General features: G+C 41.2%; 1 protein-coding gene across 1 annotated transcript in view; it reads right to left on the bottom strand.

Annotated features, from left to right (window-relative positions):
- LOC111960651 (sodium/potassium-transporting ATPase subunit beta-3-like) overlaps window positions 1-21,967 on the bottom strand; it is a 36,366-nt gene extending 14,399 nt beyond the window's left edge. The window contains exon 1 of the mRNA XM_023982759.2: window positions 21,805-21,967. Within this exon, the coding sequence (XP_023838527.1) occupies window positions 21,805-21,925 (121 nt within the window). The 5' untranslated portion in view covers window positions 21,926-21,967. The remainder of the gene's footprint in view (window positions 1-21,804) is intronic.
- Window positions 21,968-23,214: the final 1,247 nt, after the last annotated feature.

Genomic DNA, 23,214 nt, shown 5'->3' with positions numbered 1-23,214 from the left:
GGCACGAAGTGGTTGAATGAGCTACAGAAAGATCTTCATGAGGATGCGCATCGATAAACTGCTACACAGGACAGAGAGAGACGTAGCCTAGATAGACCAAAAAAAACACATGTAAACCCACATGTAAACACAGACGAAGAGCTATCGAATAAAGAGAAGACAGGATGCAGCGAAAACAATATACGGATGGAGAGAGATGGTATGCGAGAGAATAAAATAGAGCCATAGAGAGCTTCTGTTTAATTATAGATGCATTGCTTATTTCCTGAAGCCTCTGAGGTAAGCTGTGCGTCTATAAATAGAGCGTGGGGGAGGACAGATAAGTGATGGCACAGCACTGGCCTGAGGAAGAGAAAAGCTGGGTAGGGAGTGTCAGATTGATCAGAGCTACACACACACACACACACACAGATACACWCATGCACACACGCATTTGGATATGTACAGACACACACACAGACAGACAGACAGACAGACAGACAGACAGACAGACAGACAGACAGACAGACAGACAGACAGACAGACAGACAGACAGACAGACAGACACACACACTCCCATCCATCATCTATCACAGCGTTAGTGCAAGACTGACACACGCATGCATGCACATCTTTAGATGGCAGGCTCATGTAAGATCAATGTAGAATCCACCCTGGTTAAATCAGATAGACCTGTCTTTTTTTTTAATGTCTTAACAAAATGCTGGAAATCCATTCGACCACTTGTGAATCTATAACTGAAATTAGGACTGACACTCCAACACATCCTCTTGGAGCACAGTCGGGATGTAGCCAGTCACACCACACCCCCCAAAAAACAGCCAGCATTAGAAAGCCATTTCCATCGGACAATCATTGGTCATTAGGACTGAGAAGCAGTACTGGGATGCCAAGTGCTTTTATCTCCTCAGAATAGCTGAGTGTGACCTTTCAGGAAGCCTGGGCTATGTCCCAAATGGAACCCTATTCCCTACATAGTGCACATTTTTTTTTTTATTTTTTTTTTTACCAGAGCCTGAACCCTGATCAAAAGTAGCGTACTATATATATAGGGAATAGGGAGCCTTTTGGGACGCAACCCCTGCTCTTTGGAGTCAGGGAGGGAGAGGCTGGGCTGGCGTGGCCTAGCGTCTGCTCTGCAGTTGTTAAAGCATTGATCCTGGCCTCGACTCAATCAACCATCAGCCTGCAGTGGAAGAGATGGAGGAGGCAAGGAGCAGAGGGCGAAGGGAGATTCATATTCATTAGGAGTTCTGGTGGATAACCTGAACCGTTATCTTAACCATTCACTAGCATGCCTCAACCTAACCTTACCCGAACCACTTACTAGCTTTCCTCATCGGAGTATGTTGCTCTCATGGTTAGGGCCCAGGAGTGTTTTCTGACCAGCTATGTTTGCACTTGCCTCATTTTGTAATGAGTTGAGACCCACACTTTAAATCTACTTGATTTGACCAACTGGAGCTTTGAGTTTTTCCCAGTCAGGCCACGCGATCAGGAAAAACACCCATGCCCTACTCATGGTCTTTTAAAGACAAGAAGCTCCTGCACACTGCGATGGGAAGGTATCCCTTTTAGCTACTCAAATACCACAACTCTGACCCACACACTCCTCCTACACTCACTGCCCTCCACATTAATTGAACACTGCAATAGCAGCACTTGTCTCCTACACTCTTTCTGGTCGGTACTCCCACTACCCTCATCGAACTCCACCCGCATACCGCACAGTACACTCCCTGCATCTAAATAATATCTCCTTTCTCCCCAAGTGTGCATTGTGCACTCCTCATAAAAGCATTGAATCGGTGTAATCATGGGCTAGACAGTTTCCACCACATTTCTTATTCAGGTCCATTCTTTTTAAATCAATGAGGGGAAGTGAACAAGTGCACACTTTGGGAGAAAGGGCTCCCTGGATTAAATAAAGGTTCAACAAAACCTCCCTTCATGTAATACCATGACCTCAAAGTATGCTCTCCACCTATTCCCTCTGTCCCTGTCTCAAAGTTCTCCAACTCCTCTCCACTACGCTCACACACACTTATTCACCTTTCGGTGAACTGCATCACTCTCAATTAACTTCCTCCACTCCAGGTCCCCCTACTCTCTCACCTGTCCCTGACCGGTTGTTTTCAACTCTCTAGAGACAGCAGGAGATACTCTGAATGATCGGCTATGAAAAGCCAACTGACTCCTGAGGTGCTGACCTGTTGCACCCTCGACAACCACTGCGATTATTATTATTTGACACAGCTGGTCATCTATGAACATTTGAACATCTTGGCCATGTGCTGTTATAATCTCCACCCGGCACAGCCAGAAGAGGACTGGCCACCCCTCATAGCCTGGTTCCTCTCTAGGTTTCTTCCTAGGTTTTGGCCTTTCTAGGGAGTTTTTTCTAGCCACCGTGCTTCTACACCTGCATTGCTTGCTGTTTGTGGTTTTAGGCTGGGTTTCTGTACAGCACTTTGTGACATCAGCTGATGTATTTATAAAGCCCTTCTTACATTTGATTGAATTTGACATAATCCTGCTCCCTTCACCTTGACAGCCTCTCCTCACCCCCCAACTCTCTTACACAGGCTTCTTCGTCCCGAACCCATTAACACCATCTGACATTGGTGAGCACTAATATGCATTCAAAGAGGTTAATCACTGCCATTTACGGTTGAATGACGGGAACCCGGGTTACCGAGATTTACCGGCCAAAACCATTCCATTTTCCCGGGATAAATAACTGCGAGAAACCAATAAGTTAAAATCAGGCTTCTCTACGGCCTCGGCATGATGAATCAACGCTCAGCGTAGGGACAGACCATCTCAGGATGGAGCTCAGTTCACAATGCATGAAGACCTATCATCTCATCATAGTAACATTTTTTCTTGTGACAGGTGGGCCTACATTTGCTGCAGCGTGGCCTATGTTACAGTAATATAAAGACCGAATGTGTGCCTAATGTACCCATCTCCATCTGACTTTTGGGGGTCACCTTGTTTTAAAACAGCCTATCACTTGAATATCGTTGCTTTAAATCAGTGCACACGCGAGCACTCTCTCGCAGTCTTTCTCTCCCTCCATCAACTCATCCAAAATATTTAATCCTGTTCCAGATTCATATACAGCCCTATATATAGATGTCCTAGTCTACCTCTTTCAGGTAATACATTCAATGTAGTATTAGCCTTATATTTAGCTAATTAATGATGGGTTATGCATAATAAGCGTATAACTTATGGCCTCTGTCTCTAAGCACAATACATAAGCACCTGTGCTCCGCTGGCCACCCTTTAAAATATGCTCCTTAGCTCTTGGAGTTCCATGCAGGAAAAGCTAGACTAAAATACCTTGCTGGACATTATTATTATTTTTTCATTTCTTACACTATTCTAAGAGGGACGCAAGCTCTTTTTTGCTGAATGTTAAATACAGCAGCAAATAGAACTCTTGGGTAGTTTGAAAGAAGAACGAACGTGCAATGGCGGTAGGCTATAGCAGTTATTTATTCAGACCCATAAATCTTCTTAAGTCTAAGCGTCTCGCTAGCTGGACACCTGTCGACAACATCCAGTGAAATTGGAGGGCGCGCAATTCAAATAAATAATCGTAATATTAAACATTTATGAACATAAGTATCTTATATCGTTTAAAAGCTTAAATTCTTGATAATCTAACTGCATTGTTCGATTTACAATAGGATTTACAGCGAAAGTATACCATGCGATTGTTTGAGGACGGCGCCCCACATCAACATATTTTTCAATCAGCACAGGCTTCATAAAATCACAAATAGCGATTAAAGAAATTACTTACTTTTGAAAATCTTCCTCTGTTTGCAATCCCAAGGGTTCCAGCTACAACATGAATGGTCGTTTTGTTAGATAAAATCCTTTATATCCCAAAAAGTCTGTTTAGTTGTCACCATTGATTTCAGTCATCCACTCGTTCAACATGCAGACAAAGGAGTCCAAAAAGCTACCGCTAAACTATGTTTCTATTTAATCCTCAGGTATCCTAGAACGTAAATAAACTATAATATTTCATAGGGAAAGAAGTATGTTCAATAGAAAAGTAAAATTGGTAAGCGCGCGTCCTCTTCGTCGCGCGCCAACAGACTGATATTTTACCAGGACTCTTTGTACAAAAACTCAAAATTCTTGCTCGTTTTTGAAGAAACAATCCTGAAACAATGAACAAATACTTTTGACATCTAGTGGAAGCCATAGGAAATGCAATCTGGGAGCTGGAATTACATAGAACCCATAGCTTTCCATTATAAAACATAGTTTTATTCCGGTAGTTTTTTCTTTGTATTTTCGCCTGCCATATCAATTGTGTTATTGTTTCATACATTATTTTAACATTTCTACAAACTATTATATGTATATCCTGGCTTCTGGGCCAGCGTAACAGGCAGTTTACTTTGGGCATGTCAGTCAGGCGGAAATTCAGGAAAATAGACCCTAGCCTGAAGAAGATGTATACTTATAACCATTCCATCTTCGTGAAGAGAAGTGAAAGCCTTCTGCATCTAATTCTAGTCCTATAATACTTAAGGATGTCATTAGAATGATGAAGATAAGGACAACAAAATATATTTCATTTAAACGTTGAAAGCGAGGAAGGAATGAAGCAACGACAGAGAGAGGGAAAGAGGTAGGCTAATAACATTAGCGGAAATATTATGAAAGGTACTGTATATATGTGTCAGCCTACTAATTATACAAATCGGCCCAATTATATTTAATATTAAAATCAAATTCTCTAGCCTTAAATTGTAAATTTGTAGGCCGCATCTGCTGCACCAGAATCGCATGTTCTCTTCTGCTTCATCATGGTTTGAACGATGTTCATATAATACAGTATAATACAATACAGTAAAACAATTCACACTCAAAAAGATTAGCCTACTGGAGCTAGTTTCATTTACTTACCCAAGAGAGCATATATAAGCTTTTATGTTTTTCTGTCATGCGTAATGTGCAGTAGCCTATATCATATATGTATTGGATAATGGCACAATCATTTGGGCTTTTTTGGGCATTAAATGTCACTAATGTAGGGACCATAAAATGTTGTCAATATATGGCTCAGGCTCAGGTAGCATCAGATTAGAATTTTCATGCTAATCAAAACTCTCATGAAATCCAGGCATATTTATATAATTTATAATGCTTTTGAATGACACTTCAGGTTTTGGCGCAAAATACTGGCTACCGGAAAGAAAAGTGATTTATTCTCGGGATGGAACATTTGTAAAATACCAGGAAAATATTCAACCCTACTGCCATCCTTAGGCCACATTACTTCAGACATACAGTACCAGTCAAAAGTTTGGACACACCTACTCATTCAAGGGTTTTTTCTTTATTTTGACTATTTTCTACATTGTAGAATAATAGTGAAGACATATGTGTTATTTCATAGTTTTGATGTCTTCAATATTATTTGACAATGTAGAAAATAGTAACAATAAACAAAAACGCTATCCAAACCTTTGACTGGTACTGTACTTTTTGTATTTCATCAAAAACGGATTGAGCCTTTCACTTTGATGGACCATAGAGACTCCAGATGGGCTATCTGTAATTTGTCTGACATTTCAAAGTTGAAATTAGTGTTTTTTTTTTACGTGTTAATTCATCTTTGTCTGGGCCAATGGGTCCAGACCCTTTCACCTCATCTTTTCAACTACTCACGTTCTTTACTTGGTTGGCTGTAACTGAACTTGTCAACCACATTCTTTGTGTGGCTGTGACCCTCTTCAGTGATGTGCCTTGGGGGTTATTAATACCCAAGGAGAGGGTCAGAGGGGCTGGGGACTAGGGTGTGGTGGGTCTCCCAGGGAAAGAAAAGTGATTTATTCTCGGGATGGAACATTTGTAAAATACCAGGAAAATATTCATTGTAGAATAATAGTGAAGACATATGTGTTATTTCATAGTTTTGATGTCTTCAATATTATTTGACAATGTAGAAAATAGTAACAATAAACAAAAACCCTATCCAAACCTTTGACTGGTACTGTACTTTTTGTATTTCATCAAAAACGGATTGAGCCTTTCACTTTGATGGACCATAGAGACTCCAGATGGGCTATCTGTAATTTGTCTGACATTTCAAAGTTGAAATAGTGTTGTTTTTTTTTACGTGTTAATTCATCTTTGTCTGGGCCAATGGTCCAGACCCTTTCACCTCATCTTTTCAACTACTCACGTTCTTTACTTGGTTGGCTGTAACTGAACCTTGTCAACCACATTCTTTGTGTGCTGTGACCCTCTTCAGTGATGTGCCTTGGGGGTTATTAATACCCAAGGGAGAGGGTCAGAGGGGCTGGGGACTAGGGGTGTGGTGGGTCTCCCAGGGAAAGTGAAGACTAGGGGTGGGGTGTGTGTGTGTGTCAGGAAGAGTGAGCATCAGAGGAGTGTTTGTATGTGTGTGTGAGGACTACGGGTGCGTTGTTTGAATGTATCCCTGGGGTAGTGGGGACCAGGGCTGTGGTGTACATTACAGAGCCCAAGGAATGCCAAGAACACGTGGTGGGCAATCAGACAGCTCTTTGGGAACGTTTTGTATCTTCTGTAAACTGACAGCATGAGACCACAGGCCTTGGCGCTGTCCATACTTTTTCCATGCACCCATGTCAACATACACACGCACGTGGAGGAACACAAATATGCAATTACACACACCAGCCTGGTTCATGCATCATGGGCCTGGTATGAACATGGAAATAAATGACCTGTGACTCAAACCAGCCATTTCCTTTTAACCTGAAATCTAATCCCAGTCCAGGACAGAGTCACACTTGCCGACCACCACGGACGGACAAGCTCACTCGCCCAGCCTGTCTCATTACACTACGATCAGAGCCGGCTGCAAACAATTTTCATGCAACATTTTCATGCAATATTTATAATTATATAAAATATATGCAACACATTTTCCACTCAACCAATAAGTAACGCATACCTATATACCCGATTTCTGACTTTGAGGAGTTTATCATCATAGTTTGTGTTTTCAATACCACAATCACGTATGTCAATCTTGACAAACAGAAAACACATCTCTCCCTACTCAGTATCGAAGGCTTGGTTTAACAATCTCCTAATGTCGTTAAACGTTTGTGTTTTGTAACAGATGTCTATTTGCATTAATCAAATGGCCGTTTGGATGCTGGAATTACATTGGAGTGGATGAACATGCACGGGTAGCCTAAAGCAGACTTTTGAAGTAGACTAATCAGAATAAAACATTGTGTCTAGTTGTGTTAATGCCACACCTTAAAAGGCAATCCATTTTAAAAGTTAAATGACAAATATTTTGGAACATAGGCCTATGTGACGACTTGGGAGAATGATGATGGGCAACAGATCAGTATCAGAAGTTTTAAAAAATACAGTCAGACTCATGCAACTGTGCCTTTCTATATTATGTTGAGTGGGCCCATAACTGATCCAAATGGAATGAAACGTTTAAATAACAGGGTTTTTAAGCCATTATTCAAATGATATTTTCACTGCAGTTTACAGGCCAGAGTAGAGTTGTACTCACTTAAAAACAATAATGCAGTTATTCATTGGATTGTGGTGGGTGGCAGGTAGCCTAGTGGTTAGAGTGTTGGTTTAGGGCGTTGGGCCAGTAACCGAAAGGTTACTGGATCGAATCCCCACGCTGACAAGGTAAAAATCTGTTGTTCTGCCCCTGAGCAAGGCAGTTAACCCACTGTTCCCTGGGTGCTGTGGATGTTGATTAAGGCAGCCCCCTGCACCTCTCTGATTGAGAGGGGTTGGGTTAAATGCGGAAGACACATTTCAGTTGAATGCATTCAATTGTACAACTGACTAGGTATCCCCCCTTTCCCTTATAGGCTAGTATGTAGGACAATTGTATTGTCCCTAAGCAAGATCAATAGGGGAGCTTTTTGAGCTGTGTGTATACACTGCTGTTTCATGTGCAATGACGCAGCTGGCCTCTCCGCTGCCTATCAGCTACTGTACTCCTCTATCTTGTGGATTTATATAGAAAATTGGTGAATATTTGAATGATTTTATGAGTGGTATGATCGCTAGATCATTTATTGTAAATCTGGACAAACGATCCAAATACCATTATTGCAGGGTTTCCATTAGGAAAATGTGGAGTCGGAACAGCGGCATTTTAATTTATAACACACGGTGCTCAGAATGACAGAAATCACATTTATATTATGGTAATTCGGCTCAACAGAACATGCAAATCGGCGATGCAACTGCGTGCATCCTTTTTACCGAACTCCAATGCGCATTTGAAGATGTTCAGAATAACTGTTCACATGTAGTTTTCCCTCAGCCAACAAGACGAGTAGTGAACAGCAAAATCACTAGTCTATATCAAGTGTCAAACTCATTCCGCGGAGGGCCAAGTGTCTGCGGGTTTTCTCTCCACCCTTGTACTTGATTGATGAATTAAGGTAAATAATTAGTAAGGAACTCCCCTCACCTGATTGTCTAGGTCTTAATTGAAAGTAAAAACCAAAAACCCGCAGACACTCGGCCCTTCGTGGAATGAGTTTGACACCCCTGGTCTATCAATGGTAGAAAAGTTGACCTATTTTAGTGGTCAGCTTGTCATTCTGTGTAAAAAAGACAATTCATACTACCAGTAGGCCTAGGCTACATATATATTTTTTTAAAGCAATGAGGCTTATGAAAAAGATCAGAACGTTTAGCTTAAAATGTTGATTAACTACTATTTATTCACATAAGCGCAGCAATGCACACAAGGCACGTACGCTAACCCCATTCGGTACAAATGTGCGCAACCGCGACATTCAAACGAGGCTGCATAGAAAACTAATAGGACTGTAGCAACTGTGTTGACATCAAAATTTGGGGTGTGAACTGCGTTTCTATTCGAGCGTTGATTGACATGATAATGGGTCTATAGTATTGGAGAAAAGTTGAAAAAACGGACCCCTCTGACGCTGTATGACATCGTGACATGTTATGGCGTAACGTACAGCACGCATAAAGCAACTAATTCTGTCTTACAGGTGTAGCACTTCTCTCACCGTTTAAAATAAAGAAAGGGACAGGGTAAGGGGGGATACCTAGTCATTTTTTGCATCATCACTGCAAGCTATCATGACTCTCAAAAGCCGCTGTTTACTTCTGAAGATCACTTTAGCACCGCCCTAAAAACCCGATTCAAATTCGACACAAACCTTCAAATAGGTATGTAATGACATATTATATAAACTCTTTATAGTGTTTTATTTACATTTTAGAGGCGATAAGGTGATAAATTGGAGAGATTGAGTGAAAAAAGCAATTTCCACACATGACATCTCTCCTTCTCACAATCACGCAATAGGTTTCGCTTCCCCACCTGCCATTTTTTTAAAGACCTGACAGAGCTCATTGCCTTTCTGGTTCTTCTTTGTTGGAAAGGGGAGAAACTGTGCTTTACAATGGTATTGATATTATAGTTGATTTGGAAGTATTACGTTTTTTGGGCTCTAAAATAACGTAAATTGTACGGACCAGCGCGATATACAAAATTTAGTTAGGCTATGAGCGAATGTTTGTTCCATAATGCAATTAGCGGGAAAACACCATTGTCAAAAGCTCACCTAACAGCAAGCATTTTCATGAGACATAGATGAAAATATAAATTCAACATTTTGAAAGAGGGGAGATCTAAAGATGCAACAACTAAGATGGGTTGCTAATATGACTAGGATTGTGCCTTTTGGCTACTGGACAATGAAAGAAAGCTGGCTATTTGAAAACCAATAGAACATGAGTGGAATACGCTACTGGTTTCAATGGCATATGGAAGTCTTTATAAAAATAATTGCCTCCACGTTTGGTTGTATTTTGGCTAGCCTACTTTGAAGCAGGGTAAACATGCCTCATAATATGTAGTAAAACATTAATGTTTCAAACAATTACACCGAACAAAAATATAAACGCAACTTGTAAAGTGTTGGTCCCGTGTTTAATGAGCTTAAATTAAAATAAAAAATGAATAATAAATAAAAATCGCAGAAATGTTCCATATGCACAAAAAGCTTATTTCTCAAAAATGTTGTGCATTTATTTACATCCCTGTTAGTGAGCATTTCTCCTTTGCCAAGATAATCCATCCACCTGACAAGTGTGACATATCAAGAAGCTGTTAATGCAGCCTGATTATTACACAGGTGCACCTTGTGCTGGGGACAATAATAGGCCACTTTAAAATGTGCAGTTTTGTCACACAACACAATGCCACAGATGTCTCAAGTGTTAAGTCGGCGTGCAATAGGCAAGCTGACTGCAGGAATATCCACCATAGCTGTTGCCAGATAATTTAATGTAAATTTCTCTACCATAAGCTGCTTCCAATGTTGTTTTAGAGCATTTGGCATTAAGTCCAACCGGCCTCACAACCGCAGGCCACGTGTAACCCTTTTGTGGGGAAAAACTCATTCTGATTGGCTGGGCCTGGCTGCCAAGTGGGTGGGCCTATACCAAGTGGGTGGGCCATCCCTGCCCAGTCATGTTAAATCCATAGATTAGGGCCAAATGAATTTATTTCATTTGACTGATGTCCTTATATGAAATGTAACTCAGTAAAATCTTTGAAATTGTTGCATGTTGCATTTATATTTTGGTTCAGTATAAGTTTATGTTTTCAAAATGCATACTGCCTCCAGCCTGCCTACCATTATATTTTTATTTCACCTTTATTTAACCAGGTAGGCTAGTTGAGAAAAAGTTCTAATTTGCAACTGCGACCTGGCCAAGATAAAGCAAAGCAGTGTGACACAGACAACAACACAGAGTAACACATGGAGTAAACAATAAACAAGCCAATAACACAATAAACAAGTCAATGACACAGTAGAAAAAAGAAAGTCTATATACAGTGTGTGCAAAAGGCATGAGGAGGTAGGCAATAAGTAGGCCATAGGAGCGAATAATTACAATTTAGCAGATTAACACTGGAGTGATAAATGAGCAGATGATGATGTGCAAATAGAGATACTGGTGTGCAAAAGAGCAGAAAAGTAAATAAAAACAGTATGGGGGTGAGGTAGGTAGATTGGGTGGGCTATTTATAGATGGACAATGTACAGCTGCAGCAATCGGTTAGCTGCTCAGATAGTTGATGTTTAAAGTTGGTGAGGGAAAAAAAAGTCTCCAACTTCAGCGATTTTTGCAATTCGTTCCAGTCACTGGCAGCAGAGAACTATAAAATAATGCCACGGAATTCCAAGCAAATCTTGTTTGCTAAATGAACTAGGGTAGCCCACAGCCATAGCCAGATTAGGGCCTAACATAAGGACAACTCAGAGTATGCTATTCTGTACATCTAAAATAGACAACATTTTCCTCATGTCATGTTTCTTTAGACCTGTCTAAAATAAATAATGGTATTATTGTGATGGTGTAGGCTATATTAAATTGATTTAATATGTAGATGTTTCAAAGGTCTGCATCAGTGGCTTGTAGGCTATGCGTGGAAACCAGGAGATGCTAAATGTGTTTGTTAATTACCATGAGACCGACAGTTATTTGCTTGACAATCACCAGCTGACAAAATTTAGTGACCGCCACAGCCCTAGTAATGAGACACTACTACTTTGAGTAGTTCAGACTGAATAATCTCTGATTGGTAAACCTTATGACGCTGATGTGTGTCGATTACAATAACACTACTGAAAGGGTAAATGGTCAAATACAGCTAGGCAATCATTATAAGGTCGATGGTTTCATTCCAGGATGATGCCCTCATTCTCTCCCCTTGGCATCCACATCCCTAAGGACTTGGTGTGGACATGGTCCATACACACCCGCACAGTCGTGAAGAGGGCACGGCAGCGCCTCTTCCCCCTCAGGAGGCTGAAAATATTTGGCATGTGCCCTCGGATCGTCAAAAAGTTACAGCTGCACCATCAAGAGCATCTTGACACTTTGCCTCACCGCTTGGGTATAGGAAATGCACCGCCCTTGACCGCAAAGTTCTACAGAGGGTGGTGAGGACAGCCCAGTACATCACTAGGGCAGAGCTTCCTGCCATCCAGGACCACTAAATCAAATCAAATGTATTGGTGACATACACATATTTATAAGATGTTATTGCGGGTGTTGCAAAATTTTCATATCAGGCGGTGCCAAAGACTCCAGCCACCAAAGCCATAGACTGTTAATTCTGCTACTGTCCGGCAAACGGTACGGGAACATCGGCTCTCGAACCAACAGACTCCGACACAGCTTCTAAATCAAATCAAATTGTATTTGTCACATACACATATTTAGCAGATGTTATTGCAGGTGTAGTGAAATACTTGCACCCCCAAGTCATAAGACTGCCAAATAGCCAGACTGCTAAATAGTAAATCAATGGTACCCGAACTATCTGCACAGACTCTATCTTGCACTGACCCTATGCATACTCAATAGACTAAATATACAAACACTTCACTCACTCACACACAGTACATTGACACTCCGCCACAAAACCTACACGCATTCACATAACACAAACGCAGACCGACACAACCACACTTTTAGACTCATTTGGTGCTGCTACACTGTTCTTTATTTCACGCTTATTATTGTCTATCCTAATGCCTAGTCACTTTACCCTGCCTTCATGTACATATCTACCTCGAATGCCTTGTACCGCTGCACATTGATCTGGTACTGGTACCCCCTGTATATACAGTGGGGAGAACAAGTATTTGATACACTGCCAATTTTGCAGGTTTTCCTACTTACAAAGCATGTAGAGGTCTGTCATTTTTATTATAGGTACACTTCAACTGTGAGAGACGGAATCTAAAACAGAAATCCAGAAAATCACATTGTATGATTTAGTAAGTAATTAATTTGCATTTTATTGCATGACATGGTAGCTCTCCAGTAACAGGGTTGGAGAGCCCTGATATGGAACGACCATAAAATAAATATGGACAATTTCTATCAATGTTCAACATTTGTCAGCCCATTTGTCAGCCCTCCGATATTTAAATAAACTGTACATGGCTCTGTAGCATCAAACAGATCCTAGACATTCAGATTGACAAATGAACAAACGTTCTTTGGATGTCTAAAATATAGGAATGTACACTCTTTAATGCTAACTCAAAACAACTGCGTATTCAACAACAATGTTACATGGTAAAAGTAACACTTTTTTATGAACAGTGTAGTACAGTTCAGTGTGCCCGAGTGCGTCTCAGGTGTAGAGACACACAAGTGCAGAGAACTGTAGCTACAGATTGTTACACTAGATAATGTGATTTACCCACAGATTTCTGCAGACATCTTGATGATGTTAAGTCTTCTTTCATTGATCATAACAGGTGGGTGTCCACCCAAAAGTGCTGCAAGTCATGTGACAGAGACCCGTCTCGATCAATGAGTGAGAAGACATGATGGCAGCGCACATATTGTTGAATTACTTCATGGAGCAAAGAAGTATTTTCATAACAGAGCATTTTCTAAATTCAACCTGACCCACTGCAACCGGACAATGACATTTTGTGAAACTCCTTTATCCCCCAAATCGAGGATGAAGACGGAATTGCTAAGGTTGTTCGAAAATTCTCTGCCACACCAAACAGTACCTATCCTGTAACTCCCAGTAATAGATTCCAAAAATCTTTGGTTAAATCACATTATTTAACAATCTGTAGCTAACAGAACTGGTGATCAGCAGATGGGAGAGGTGGTCAGGATGAAATTACCATTCAAAAGAAACATACAGTAAGTTCAGGGAATACTTGTAAAGATGTGGGAGAAGGATCATGCTCAAACTGCCATTCAGCTCCTCATGAGTCATCTGCTTGAAATTGAGCATAATGTCTAATCCCTCGAGAGGGATACAGTTCACGGGATACAGTTTTGCTACAATGACACATGCAGACAAAGGAATTATGTTTCTATATCTAGAATCCACTCCAGGAAGATGCCCAGGCACCATACGGTATTGTCTGCAAGACAAAAAACAAACAAAATTATACTCCATTGTACAGTTTGAACAACAGTTGAACATGTGCACAGGCACAGAGATTACATTTGCAACAATATCTTGCCGAATATAAATAATTAGGGCATAACCCTCAACCTTTGCACAGGGACGAGGCCGTACAAATGAGCCTAGTTAGGTAGGCAGACAGTATCTACCTACAGTCATGTCTATCAGGCATGCTTAGGCAAATATGTTCATAGTGAAACCAGATTCAGTTTTACAACAGTAAGTTATTGTATTATTGTTTTCTCCTCACTGTTTGCTAGTAAACTTAGCTAGCTAGCTGGATATGCAATACTTGTTATTTACATCTGTTGGGAATGCTATCTTGCGTCGTGCCTATAATTTTGTGATTTTAATGCATCCATTGTCATAATCATAACCAATGACAACCCTCGTCAATTACGTTACATAGCTAGCTAGTAAATTAGTTACAGTTGCTGATGCCACACATTTGCTAAAGAGTTACAATTGTGAGGCGTGTCGCATAACAAGTTGGCTAGCTAGTTAGCCTGACATCTGCTAACTCCAGTCATGTGCTTATGCTTGTTGGTAAACCTAGCTTTAAGTGGCTGGCCATATTTATGACTAAAAAGAGAAGAGATTTTACAATCGAGATACAACATAACTATTTTTAGTCTTAGATATGGCTACCGGTAGATGTTTGGCTAGCTTGCTGCATAGCTAATTATTTGGTTTCTCCCCACTGTAACGCAGTAGTAGGTTAGCCAGCAATATGCAATAAGGGTTTCAGTAGATAAACTAAAAGTTAGCTAGGTGGCTTGCAGGAAAAATAACTTACTTAGCTAAGCACCGCATTTGTCATCTGCCCTCTAGGTGCTGGCATCGGCTTTAGCTGAGCTTCTAATATTAGCTCAATCCAACTCTTTGATTCGAATCCTCTTCGCCATCTTCCGATTGAAACATGTATGCTTGAACGTCACCATGTAGCTAATAGATAGCTCCATCGTCGAAATTCATGTTGACGAGAGGAATCACTTGAAGTCATTGTGTCTTGGTGAGCTCATTCAGTTTTTGCCCAAAGGATTGTTGTTCGTGTCCGCCTCCATTTAAATGAAACCCGCCTTGGGGGAGTGACGGGGGCTGGAGCACAAAGCACTGCACAACACAAGTTGTAGTCTTGCAGAGACCGGGAAAAAAATGGTCCGCTTGTATATTTAGCAATGAATCCGCCAATAGGAACATTGCTGAAAGAAGTCCAATGGCTCTATTGAACAAGGACAACCATATCTACACCCACAACAATGATCAGTATAACATAGAGCCTTTGCGAAATGCCATGAAGCAGGACTACATGTGTTTTTAGATCTCAACCCCCGCCCCATCAATACACTGGAAGCCGCCATAGGGTGCATCATTCAGCGTGCAAAGCCCTGACCTGCCTTGCTACACGTTAATTGCGTGTGAAACACATCTCACTGTCCTAGAAATGCTTCAGACATGATGAAACCAAGCCCAGATTTTCCCAGGGTGAAATTCCTCAAAGAGGTCACTATTGGTATAAAAAAAAGGGATGAGAATGAACTATTAGCACTACATGGGTCTTATTCCTTTAGATTCTGATAAACTCTACTGTAGAAGCATGTGTCATTGTTTTTACCAGTCATGACGCACACATTCACTAGGCACATGTAGTAACAGAGAGTGTCTGCATCATTGGCCTTTTGCTTTGGTTGGGCCTTTAACTCTATCTCTGCCGGCCTCAGCTGTGTGAGTGAGTATTGGTGTCATTGCACATACAACTGTTTAGCTATTTTCAGCCTGATTAATGAGCATTGACTATCAAGGTCTTCAGGAACAAAGTTGCGAAAACTTCTGCACGGTTCCTCTCCATCCATTTGTCATGTTCAAATAAAAATCATTTTTATTTGTCACATGCTTTGTAAACAACAGGTGTAGACAAACAGTGAAATGCTTGCTTACAAGTCCTTTTCCAACAATGCAGAGTATATTTTTGAAGGGAAATAGTGACAAAAAATAATTACACAGTGATTAACCAGTGTGTTCGACTGGGAACGCACAGGTTGAATCAACGTTTTTTTCCACATAATTTCAATGAAATTACATTGAACCAATATGGAATAGATGTTGAATTGGCGTCTGTGCACAGTGGGATGGCTATATACAGGGAGTAACAGTGCAGAGTCAATGTGCAAGGGGTACGAGGTAATTGAGGTAGTTACAGTTGAAGTCGGAAGTTTGCATACACCTTAGCCAAATACATTTAAACTCTGTTTTTCACAATTCCTGACATTTAATCCTAGTAAAAATGCCCCGTCTTAGGTCAGTTAGATCACTACTTTATTTTAAGAATGTGAAATGTCAGAATAATAGTAGAAAGAATGATTTATTTCAGCTTTTATTTATTTCATCACATTCCCAGTGGGTCAGAAGTTTACATACACTCAATTAGTATTTGGTAGCATTGCCTTTAAATTGTTTAACTTGGGTCAAACATTTTGGGTAGCCTTCCACATGCTTCACACAATAAGTTGGGTGAATTTTGGTCCATTCCTCCTGACAGAGCTGATGTAACTGAGTCAGGTTTGTAGGGCTCCTTGTTCGCACATGCTTTTTCAGTTCTGCCCACAAATGTTCTATGGGATTGAGGTCAGGGCTTTGTGAAGGCCACTGCAATACCTTGACTTTGTTGTCCTTAAGCCATTTTGCCACAACTTTGGAAGTACGCTTGGGGTCATTGTCCATTTGGAAGACCCATTTGCGACCAAGCTTTAACTTCCTTGAGATGTTGCTTCAACTTCCTTGAGATGTTGCTTCATTATATCCACATAATTTTCCTGTCTCATGATGCCATCTATTTTGTGAAGCACACCTGTCCCTCCTGCAGCAAAGCACCCCCACAACATGACGCCACCCCCGTGCTTCACGGTTGGGATGGTGTTATTCGGCTTGCAAGCCTCCCCCTTTCTCCTCCAAACATAACGATGATCATTATGGCCAAACAGTTCTATTTTTGTTTTATCAGACCAGAGGACATTTCTCCAAAAAGTACAATCTTTGTCCCCATGTGCAGTTGCAAACCGTAGTCTGGTTTTTGTAATGGTGGTTTTGGAGCAGTGGCTTCTTCTGCTGAGCGGCCTTTCAGGTTATGTCGATGTAGGACTCGTTTTACTGTGGATATAGATAATTTCGTACCGGTTTCCTCCAGCATCTTCACAAGGTCCTTTGCTATTGTTCTGGGATTGATTTGCACTTTTCGCACCAAAGTACGTTCATCTCTAGGAGACAGAACGCGTTTCCTTCTTGAGCGGTATGATGGCTGCGGGGTCCCATGGTGTTTATACTTGCGTACTATTGTTTGTACAGATGAACGTGGTACCTTCAGGCGTTTGGAAATTGCTCCCAAGGTTGAACCAGACTTGTGGGGGTCTACAATTTATTTTCTGAGGTCTTGGCTGGTTTCTTTTGATTGTCCCATGGTGTCAAGCAAAGAGGCACTGAGTTTGAAGGTAGGCCTTGAAATACATCCACAGGTACACCTCCAATTGACTCAAATAATGTAAATTAGCCTATCAGAAGCTTCTAAAGCCATGACATAATTTTCTGGATTTTTCCAAGCTGTTTGAAGGCACAGTCAACTTAGTGTATGTAAACTTCTGGCCCACTGTAATTGTGATACAGTGAGTTAATAATGAAATAATCTGTCTAAACAATTGTTGAAAAAATTACTTGTGTCATGCACAAAGTAGATGTCCTAACTGACTTGCCAAAACTATAGTTTGTTAACAATAAATTTGTGAGGTGGTTGAAAAACGAGTTTTAATGACTCCAACCTAAGTGTATGTAAACTTCCGACTTCAACTGTATGTACATATACAGTGGGGAGAACAAGTATTTGATGCACTGACGATTTTGCAGGTTTTCCTACTTACAAAGCATGTAGAGGTCTGTAATTTGTATCATAGGGTACACTTCAACTGTGAGAGACAGAATCTAAAACAAAAATCAGAAATCACATTGTATGATTTTGTAAGTAATTAATTTGCATTTTTATTGCATGACATAAGTATTTGATACATCAGAAAAGCAGAACTTAATATTTGGTACAGAAACCTTTGTTTGCAATTACAGAGATCATACTTTTCCTGTAGTTCTTGACGGGTTTGCACACACTGCAGCAGGGATTTTGGCCCACTCCTCCATACAGACCTTCTCCAGATCCTTCAGGTTTCGGGGCTGTCGCTGGGCAATACGGACTTTCAGCTCCCTCCAAAGATTTTCTATTGGGTTCAGGTCTGGAGACTGGCTAGGCCACTCCAGGACCTTGAGATGCTTCTTACGGGCCACTCCTTAGTTGCCCTGGCTGTGTTCTTTCAGGTCGTTGTCATGCTGGAAGACCCAGCCACACCCATCTTCAATGCTCTTACTGAGGGAAGGAGGTTGTTGGCCAAGATCTCGTGATACATGGCCCCATCCATCCTCCCCTCAAATACGGTGCAGTCATCTGTCCCTTTGCAGAAAAGCATCCCCAAAAAATGATGTTTCCACCTCCAGCTTCACGGTTGGGATGGTGTTCTTGGGGTTGTACTCATCCTTCTTCTTCCTCCAAACATGGCGAGTGGAGTTAGACCAAAAAGCTCTATTTTTGTCTCATCAGACCACATGACCTTCTCCCATTCCTCCTCTGGATCATCCAGATGGTCATTGGCAAACTTCAGACGGGCCTGGTCATGCGCTGGCTTGAGCAGGGGGACCTTGCGTGCGCTGCAGGATTTTAATCCATGACGGCGTAGTGTGTTACTAATGGTTTTCTTTGAGACTGTGGTCCCAGCTCTCTTCAGGTCATTGACCAGGTACTGCCGTGTAGTTTTGAGCTGATCCTCTCACCTTCCTCATGATCATTGATGCCCCACGAGGTGAGATCTTGCATGGAGCCCCAGTGCCGAGGGTGATTGACCGTCATCTTGAACTTCTCCATTTTCTAATAATTGCGCCAACAGTTGTTGCTTCTCACCAAGCTGCTTGCCTATTGTCCTGTAGCCATCCCAGCTTGTGCAGGTCTACAATTTTATCCTGATTGTCCATTACACAGCTCTCTGTCTTGGCCCATTGTGTAGAGGGTGTGAGTCTGTTTGATTGAGTGTGTGGACAGGTGTCTTTTATACAGGTAACGAGTTCAAAACAGGTGAGTTAATACAGTAATGAGTGGAGAACAGGAGGGCTTCTTAAAGAAAACCTAAAGGTCTGTGAGAGCCGGAATTCTTACTTGGTAGGTGACAAATACTTATGTCATGCAATAAAATGCAAATTAATTACTTAAAAATCATACAATGTAATTTTCTGGATTTGTTTGTTTATTCGTTTCTCACAGTTGAAGTGTACTATGATAAAAAATTACAGACCTCTACATGCTTTGTAAGTAGGAAAACCGCAAAATCGGCAGTGTATCAAATACTTGTTCTCCCCACTGTAGGTAGAGTGACTAGGCAACAGGATAGATACGACATTAGCAACAGCATTTGTGGTGTGTGGTGTCAGTATGCATGCGTGTGCATATGTAGCGTATGTGTGTGTCGTATGTCTGTGTGTGCTGGAGTGTCAGTGTAACTATGTGTGAGTGGGTGGGTAGAGTCCAGTGTGTGTGCATAGTCAGTGCAAGAGACTGAGCGCAAAAAAAAGGATCATACTGGGTAGCCATTTGATTAGCTATATAGCAGCCTTGTTTAGCAGTCTTATGGCTTGGGTGTAGAAGCTGTTCAGGGTCCTGTTGGTTCCAGACTTGATGCATGATTCCGCTTGCCGTGTGGTGGCAGAGAGTACAGTCTACGGCTTGGATGGCTGGAGTATTGACCATTTTTGGGGACTTCCTCTGTTATAGAAGTCCTGGATGTCAGGTGTTGACTGAAGCCTAGTGTCATTGCTCCTGTTCCTAATTGCCAGACACCTGTTAGAAGACCATGGAGTTGCCCATCTCTACCCCCCCCCCCCCCACACTCCCACAGACCAATACTCTAGTTAAGCCTACCATTATTCCATGTCTGTAGCCTACTGGAGCATAAACCATATTCAAGCCCATGTGTTGAGAAGTATTCAAAGAAGCACAATGCTGCAAGTTAACTTGCACTATTACAATCACGCAAGACGCCCACCAACACATGCGCACACACAATTTTCTGCTCTAAAACCGAGCTATGGCAGGCCTGCATTTCAGGGCCCAACATTTCAAATCTAAAACTGATTTATGCTCCCTGCAACACAAGACCGGTGGAGAGAGAGAGAAAAATAAAATCAGATTTTTCATTGACAATACGCCTGCTGTGCAATATGAGAGAGGACTGATTTGACCTTGATAGAGAGCGAGAGACAGCGACAGAGAAAGAGCTTGATAGTAACATCATTGTTCTAAAGACAGTTAGAACATGACAGCAGAATTTGTGATCTGGGCTAGGACTGTCAATTAATGAGCCTGTATTCCCATAACAGAACACAAACACACACTGGTAGGCCTACACTATTCCCACAGACAGTAGCTTGGCAACTATGGGAGGAGTTCTAGAACTATAGAAAATTGGGTTAGAAATTGTTTTTTCAACATGCATTTAAAGTCAATGCATTTTGTACCCTAGTATAAACCTATTGTATACATTTATTGTAGGCCCTATGCAAATTTGACCAACCAATTTCCCAATCCCGTTTTAAGTCATTGGAATTTAAGGAGAATGGGATGTAGAACTCTATGAAAGATGATAATGTTACATTTAAATGTAATGTCTTATAGAATGACGGACGGCATACGAGTAACGGCCGAGAAATAGCGTCACTGTATTGCGGAAACAAAGTATCACTGTAACTGTAATCTATCGACATTTTTGGCTACATAATTTCAAATAAACCTAATCGCGTGCTTGCATGAATATGGATTTTTAAAATGACATTAATAAAATAAGGGCGATATGACAGGGGAAACTCTGTATGCATGCCCCATAACCCTCGCCAGCCTCGTGCAAGACTGCTTCTCGAGACGATACAACGTGCTTTATAGGTTATTCTAAGAACAGTTTAATTGCACTGGTTAGAGGGACGAAATTGGGGAAATGTTGGTAAAGCCGATTATTATTAGCATAAATGTAGTATACTGTAATCCCAGTTTGTTAATCCCATTGCAATTAATTTCGATACATTAGCCTTAAAGCAGCCTCGATTCGGCCTGTTGGGCTCCGTCATGATTTTCTTAATGACAAATCGGTTTAAAATGTTAATTTCCCCCGCTACACTAGTGACCTAATAGCTAATAACTCGCAATCCCCTGAAAAAAAAGCCTATTTCGAGGAATCTGTGAAAATATTGAGAGAGAAATTATGAATATCCATGGTTTACAATTTTAATTCCAATTGCCTATTTTAATTGCGGGGACACATGTCAACAATGTTGACTATAACCATCGCAGTTGATTAAAATAAATTCAGTAGATCATTGACCGTAAGTATATAATGTTATAAATGGGGGGGAAAGGTGCCAACAGAGGGGAAGAACACATCCGATACCGTTTGATCAGCTTTGATTGGCTGTTGACATTATTGGGGTGCAAATCATGATGAACAAACGTTTCCGTTATGTAGGCCCAGTCTAAAAAACACAAGGCTATTGAATGATTAAAATGTACGTGAAAATTTGTACCCCAGGCTGCATTCATATTGGTAACTGATTAAAGCCGATCAATGAGACTTTGTACTATGACTCTGAATTGTCACATCAATATATCATTGTTTTAATATGCAAACCCGATCTGATCGTGTCCCAAACCGGTTTCTTACCCCAGCTTTTAGCGGTTCGGCCAATAAACTCTCCTGTTCGTGGGTTGTAGATAGAATCTTTCCAGGAGGACGTCTGCGGCTTGTCTCCGTCAGCGGCGGGTGTCTCCTCCTTGGTCGACATGGTTGGCTTTGGGTTGTTCAAAATGATGACCGTAGATGGTNAGGACGTCTGCGGCTTGTCTCCGTCAGCGGCGGGTGTCTCCTCCTTGGTCGACATGGTTGGCTTTGGGTTGTTCAAAATGATGACCGTAGATGGTAAGAATGTTATAATGCCCAAAAGCTCTATAAACGATGGATTGCCTGTTTTATAAAATAAAAAAATGGAGTGTTATTTCCGAGCCAATACAGCCTAGTCTCTTCAAGTTACCCTCTCCACACGGCTACAGTACCGCAGCAACTGAGCTGGAGGAAAATTCGCATTTGAAGCATCTCAGCGCATGCGCATTTTCAGCATTCAGGCTCCAGAAGAGGCATTCAAAACTCAGAGGAATGTTTTTTTTGATTTGTTATTCATCATCTTAAAAGGTTCTATTGTATTTAAGTGGGCTAGATTGATTTCGACCAGGGACGGGCAACTTTGATGGTGGTGGGGGACACAAAAAAAACGCAACTCATCACGGGTTGCCGCAGTGGCGCGTTTGTCTGCACGTCAATACCTCCCAACCTTAACAGCAAAACATTTTAGCAGCCCCCCTTGTGAAATTTAAGAGAAAAAAAAATCATGTTTTAAATGTAATTTTCTGCAATTCTGCAAATTTTGCCATGGGGCAGAATAGCAGTTGTACAGCAAATTTCCTGCAATTCTACACATTTTGCCAATGTGTAGAATGTTTGCAGTTTTTAATATGTGCCCCCCACTCGGTCAGTAATTCGACCATACTTACAAGTTTAGATAGTTAGCCGCTACTTATTTACCGATCTCATTTTTTTTTTGCTGACATGGGCTAATTGAGTGACTGCTGATGCACAACCACATTTCGAAATTGCACCTTGTGTATTTGGTTATTCTAACTCTCAATACTAAGTGGAGACCCCAACTGAAAGAGTTCCAAATAGTACATTTTTCTGTAAAATTGGTCCACTGGCCTAAAAAAGGGGGGTTTATATTGATTTATATATAACTTTCTAGTGAGGATCGAGAAGGCTGTAGGCATATGACCAATGATTAACCAAGTGTTTTGTGATCAATAGCCCTCTATTTGATAAATATTCAGTGGTGGCAGTGCCACATTCATATCATAATCTAATGATGCTGGTTCTTCATTTTGTCAGTGTTTGTCATGTTCCGTTAGAGCCGGCATGGAGCTTAGAAACTCTAGGCTGGTGGTCCGAATGCAAAAATCTCATGGAGCCGGCTTGCAGGCGTTACAATCTCCTGCCATTTTGCCCTTGAGCAAGGCCCTTAACCAA

Source organism: Salvelinus sp. IW2-2015, linkage group LG4p, assembly GCF_002910315.2.
Source record: "Salvelinus sp. IW2-2015 linkage group LG4p, ASM291031v2, whole genome shotgun sequence".
In the NCBI taxonomy this organism is placed as follows: domain Eukaryota; kingdom Metazoa; phylum Chordata; class Actinopteri; order Salmoniformes; family Salmonidae; genus Salvelinus; species Salvelinus sp. IW2-2015.
This window is presented reverse-complemented; position numbering and strand designations above follow the sequence as displayed.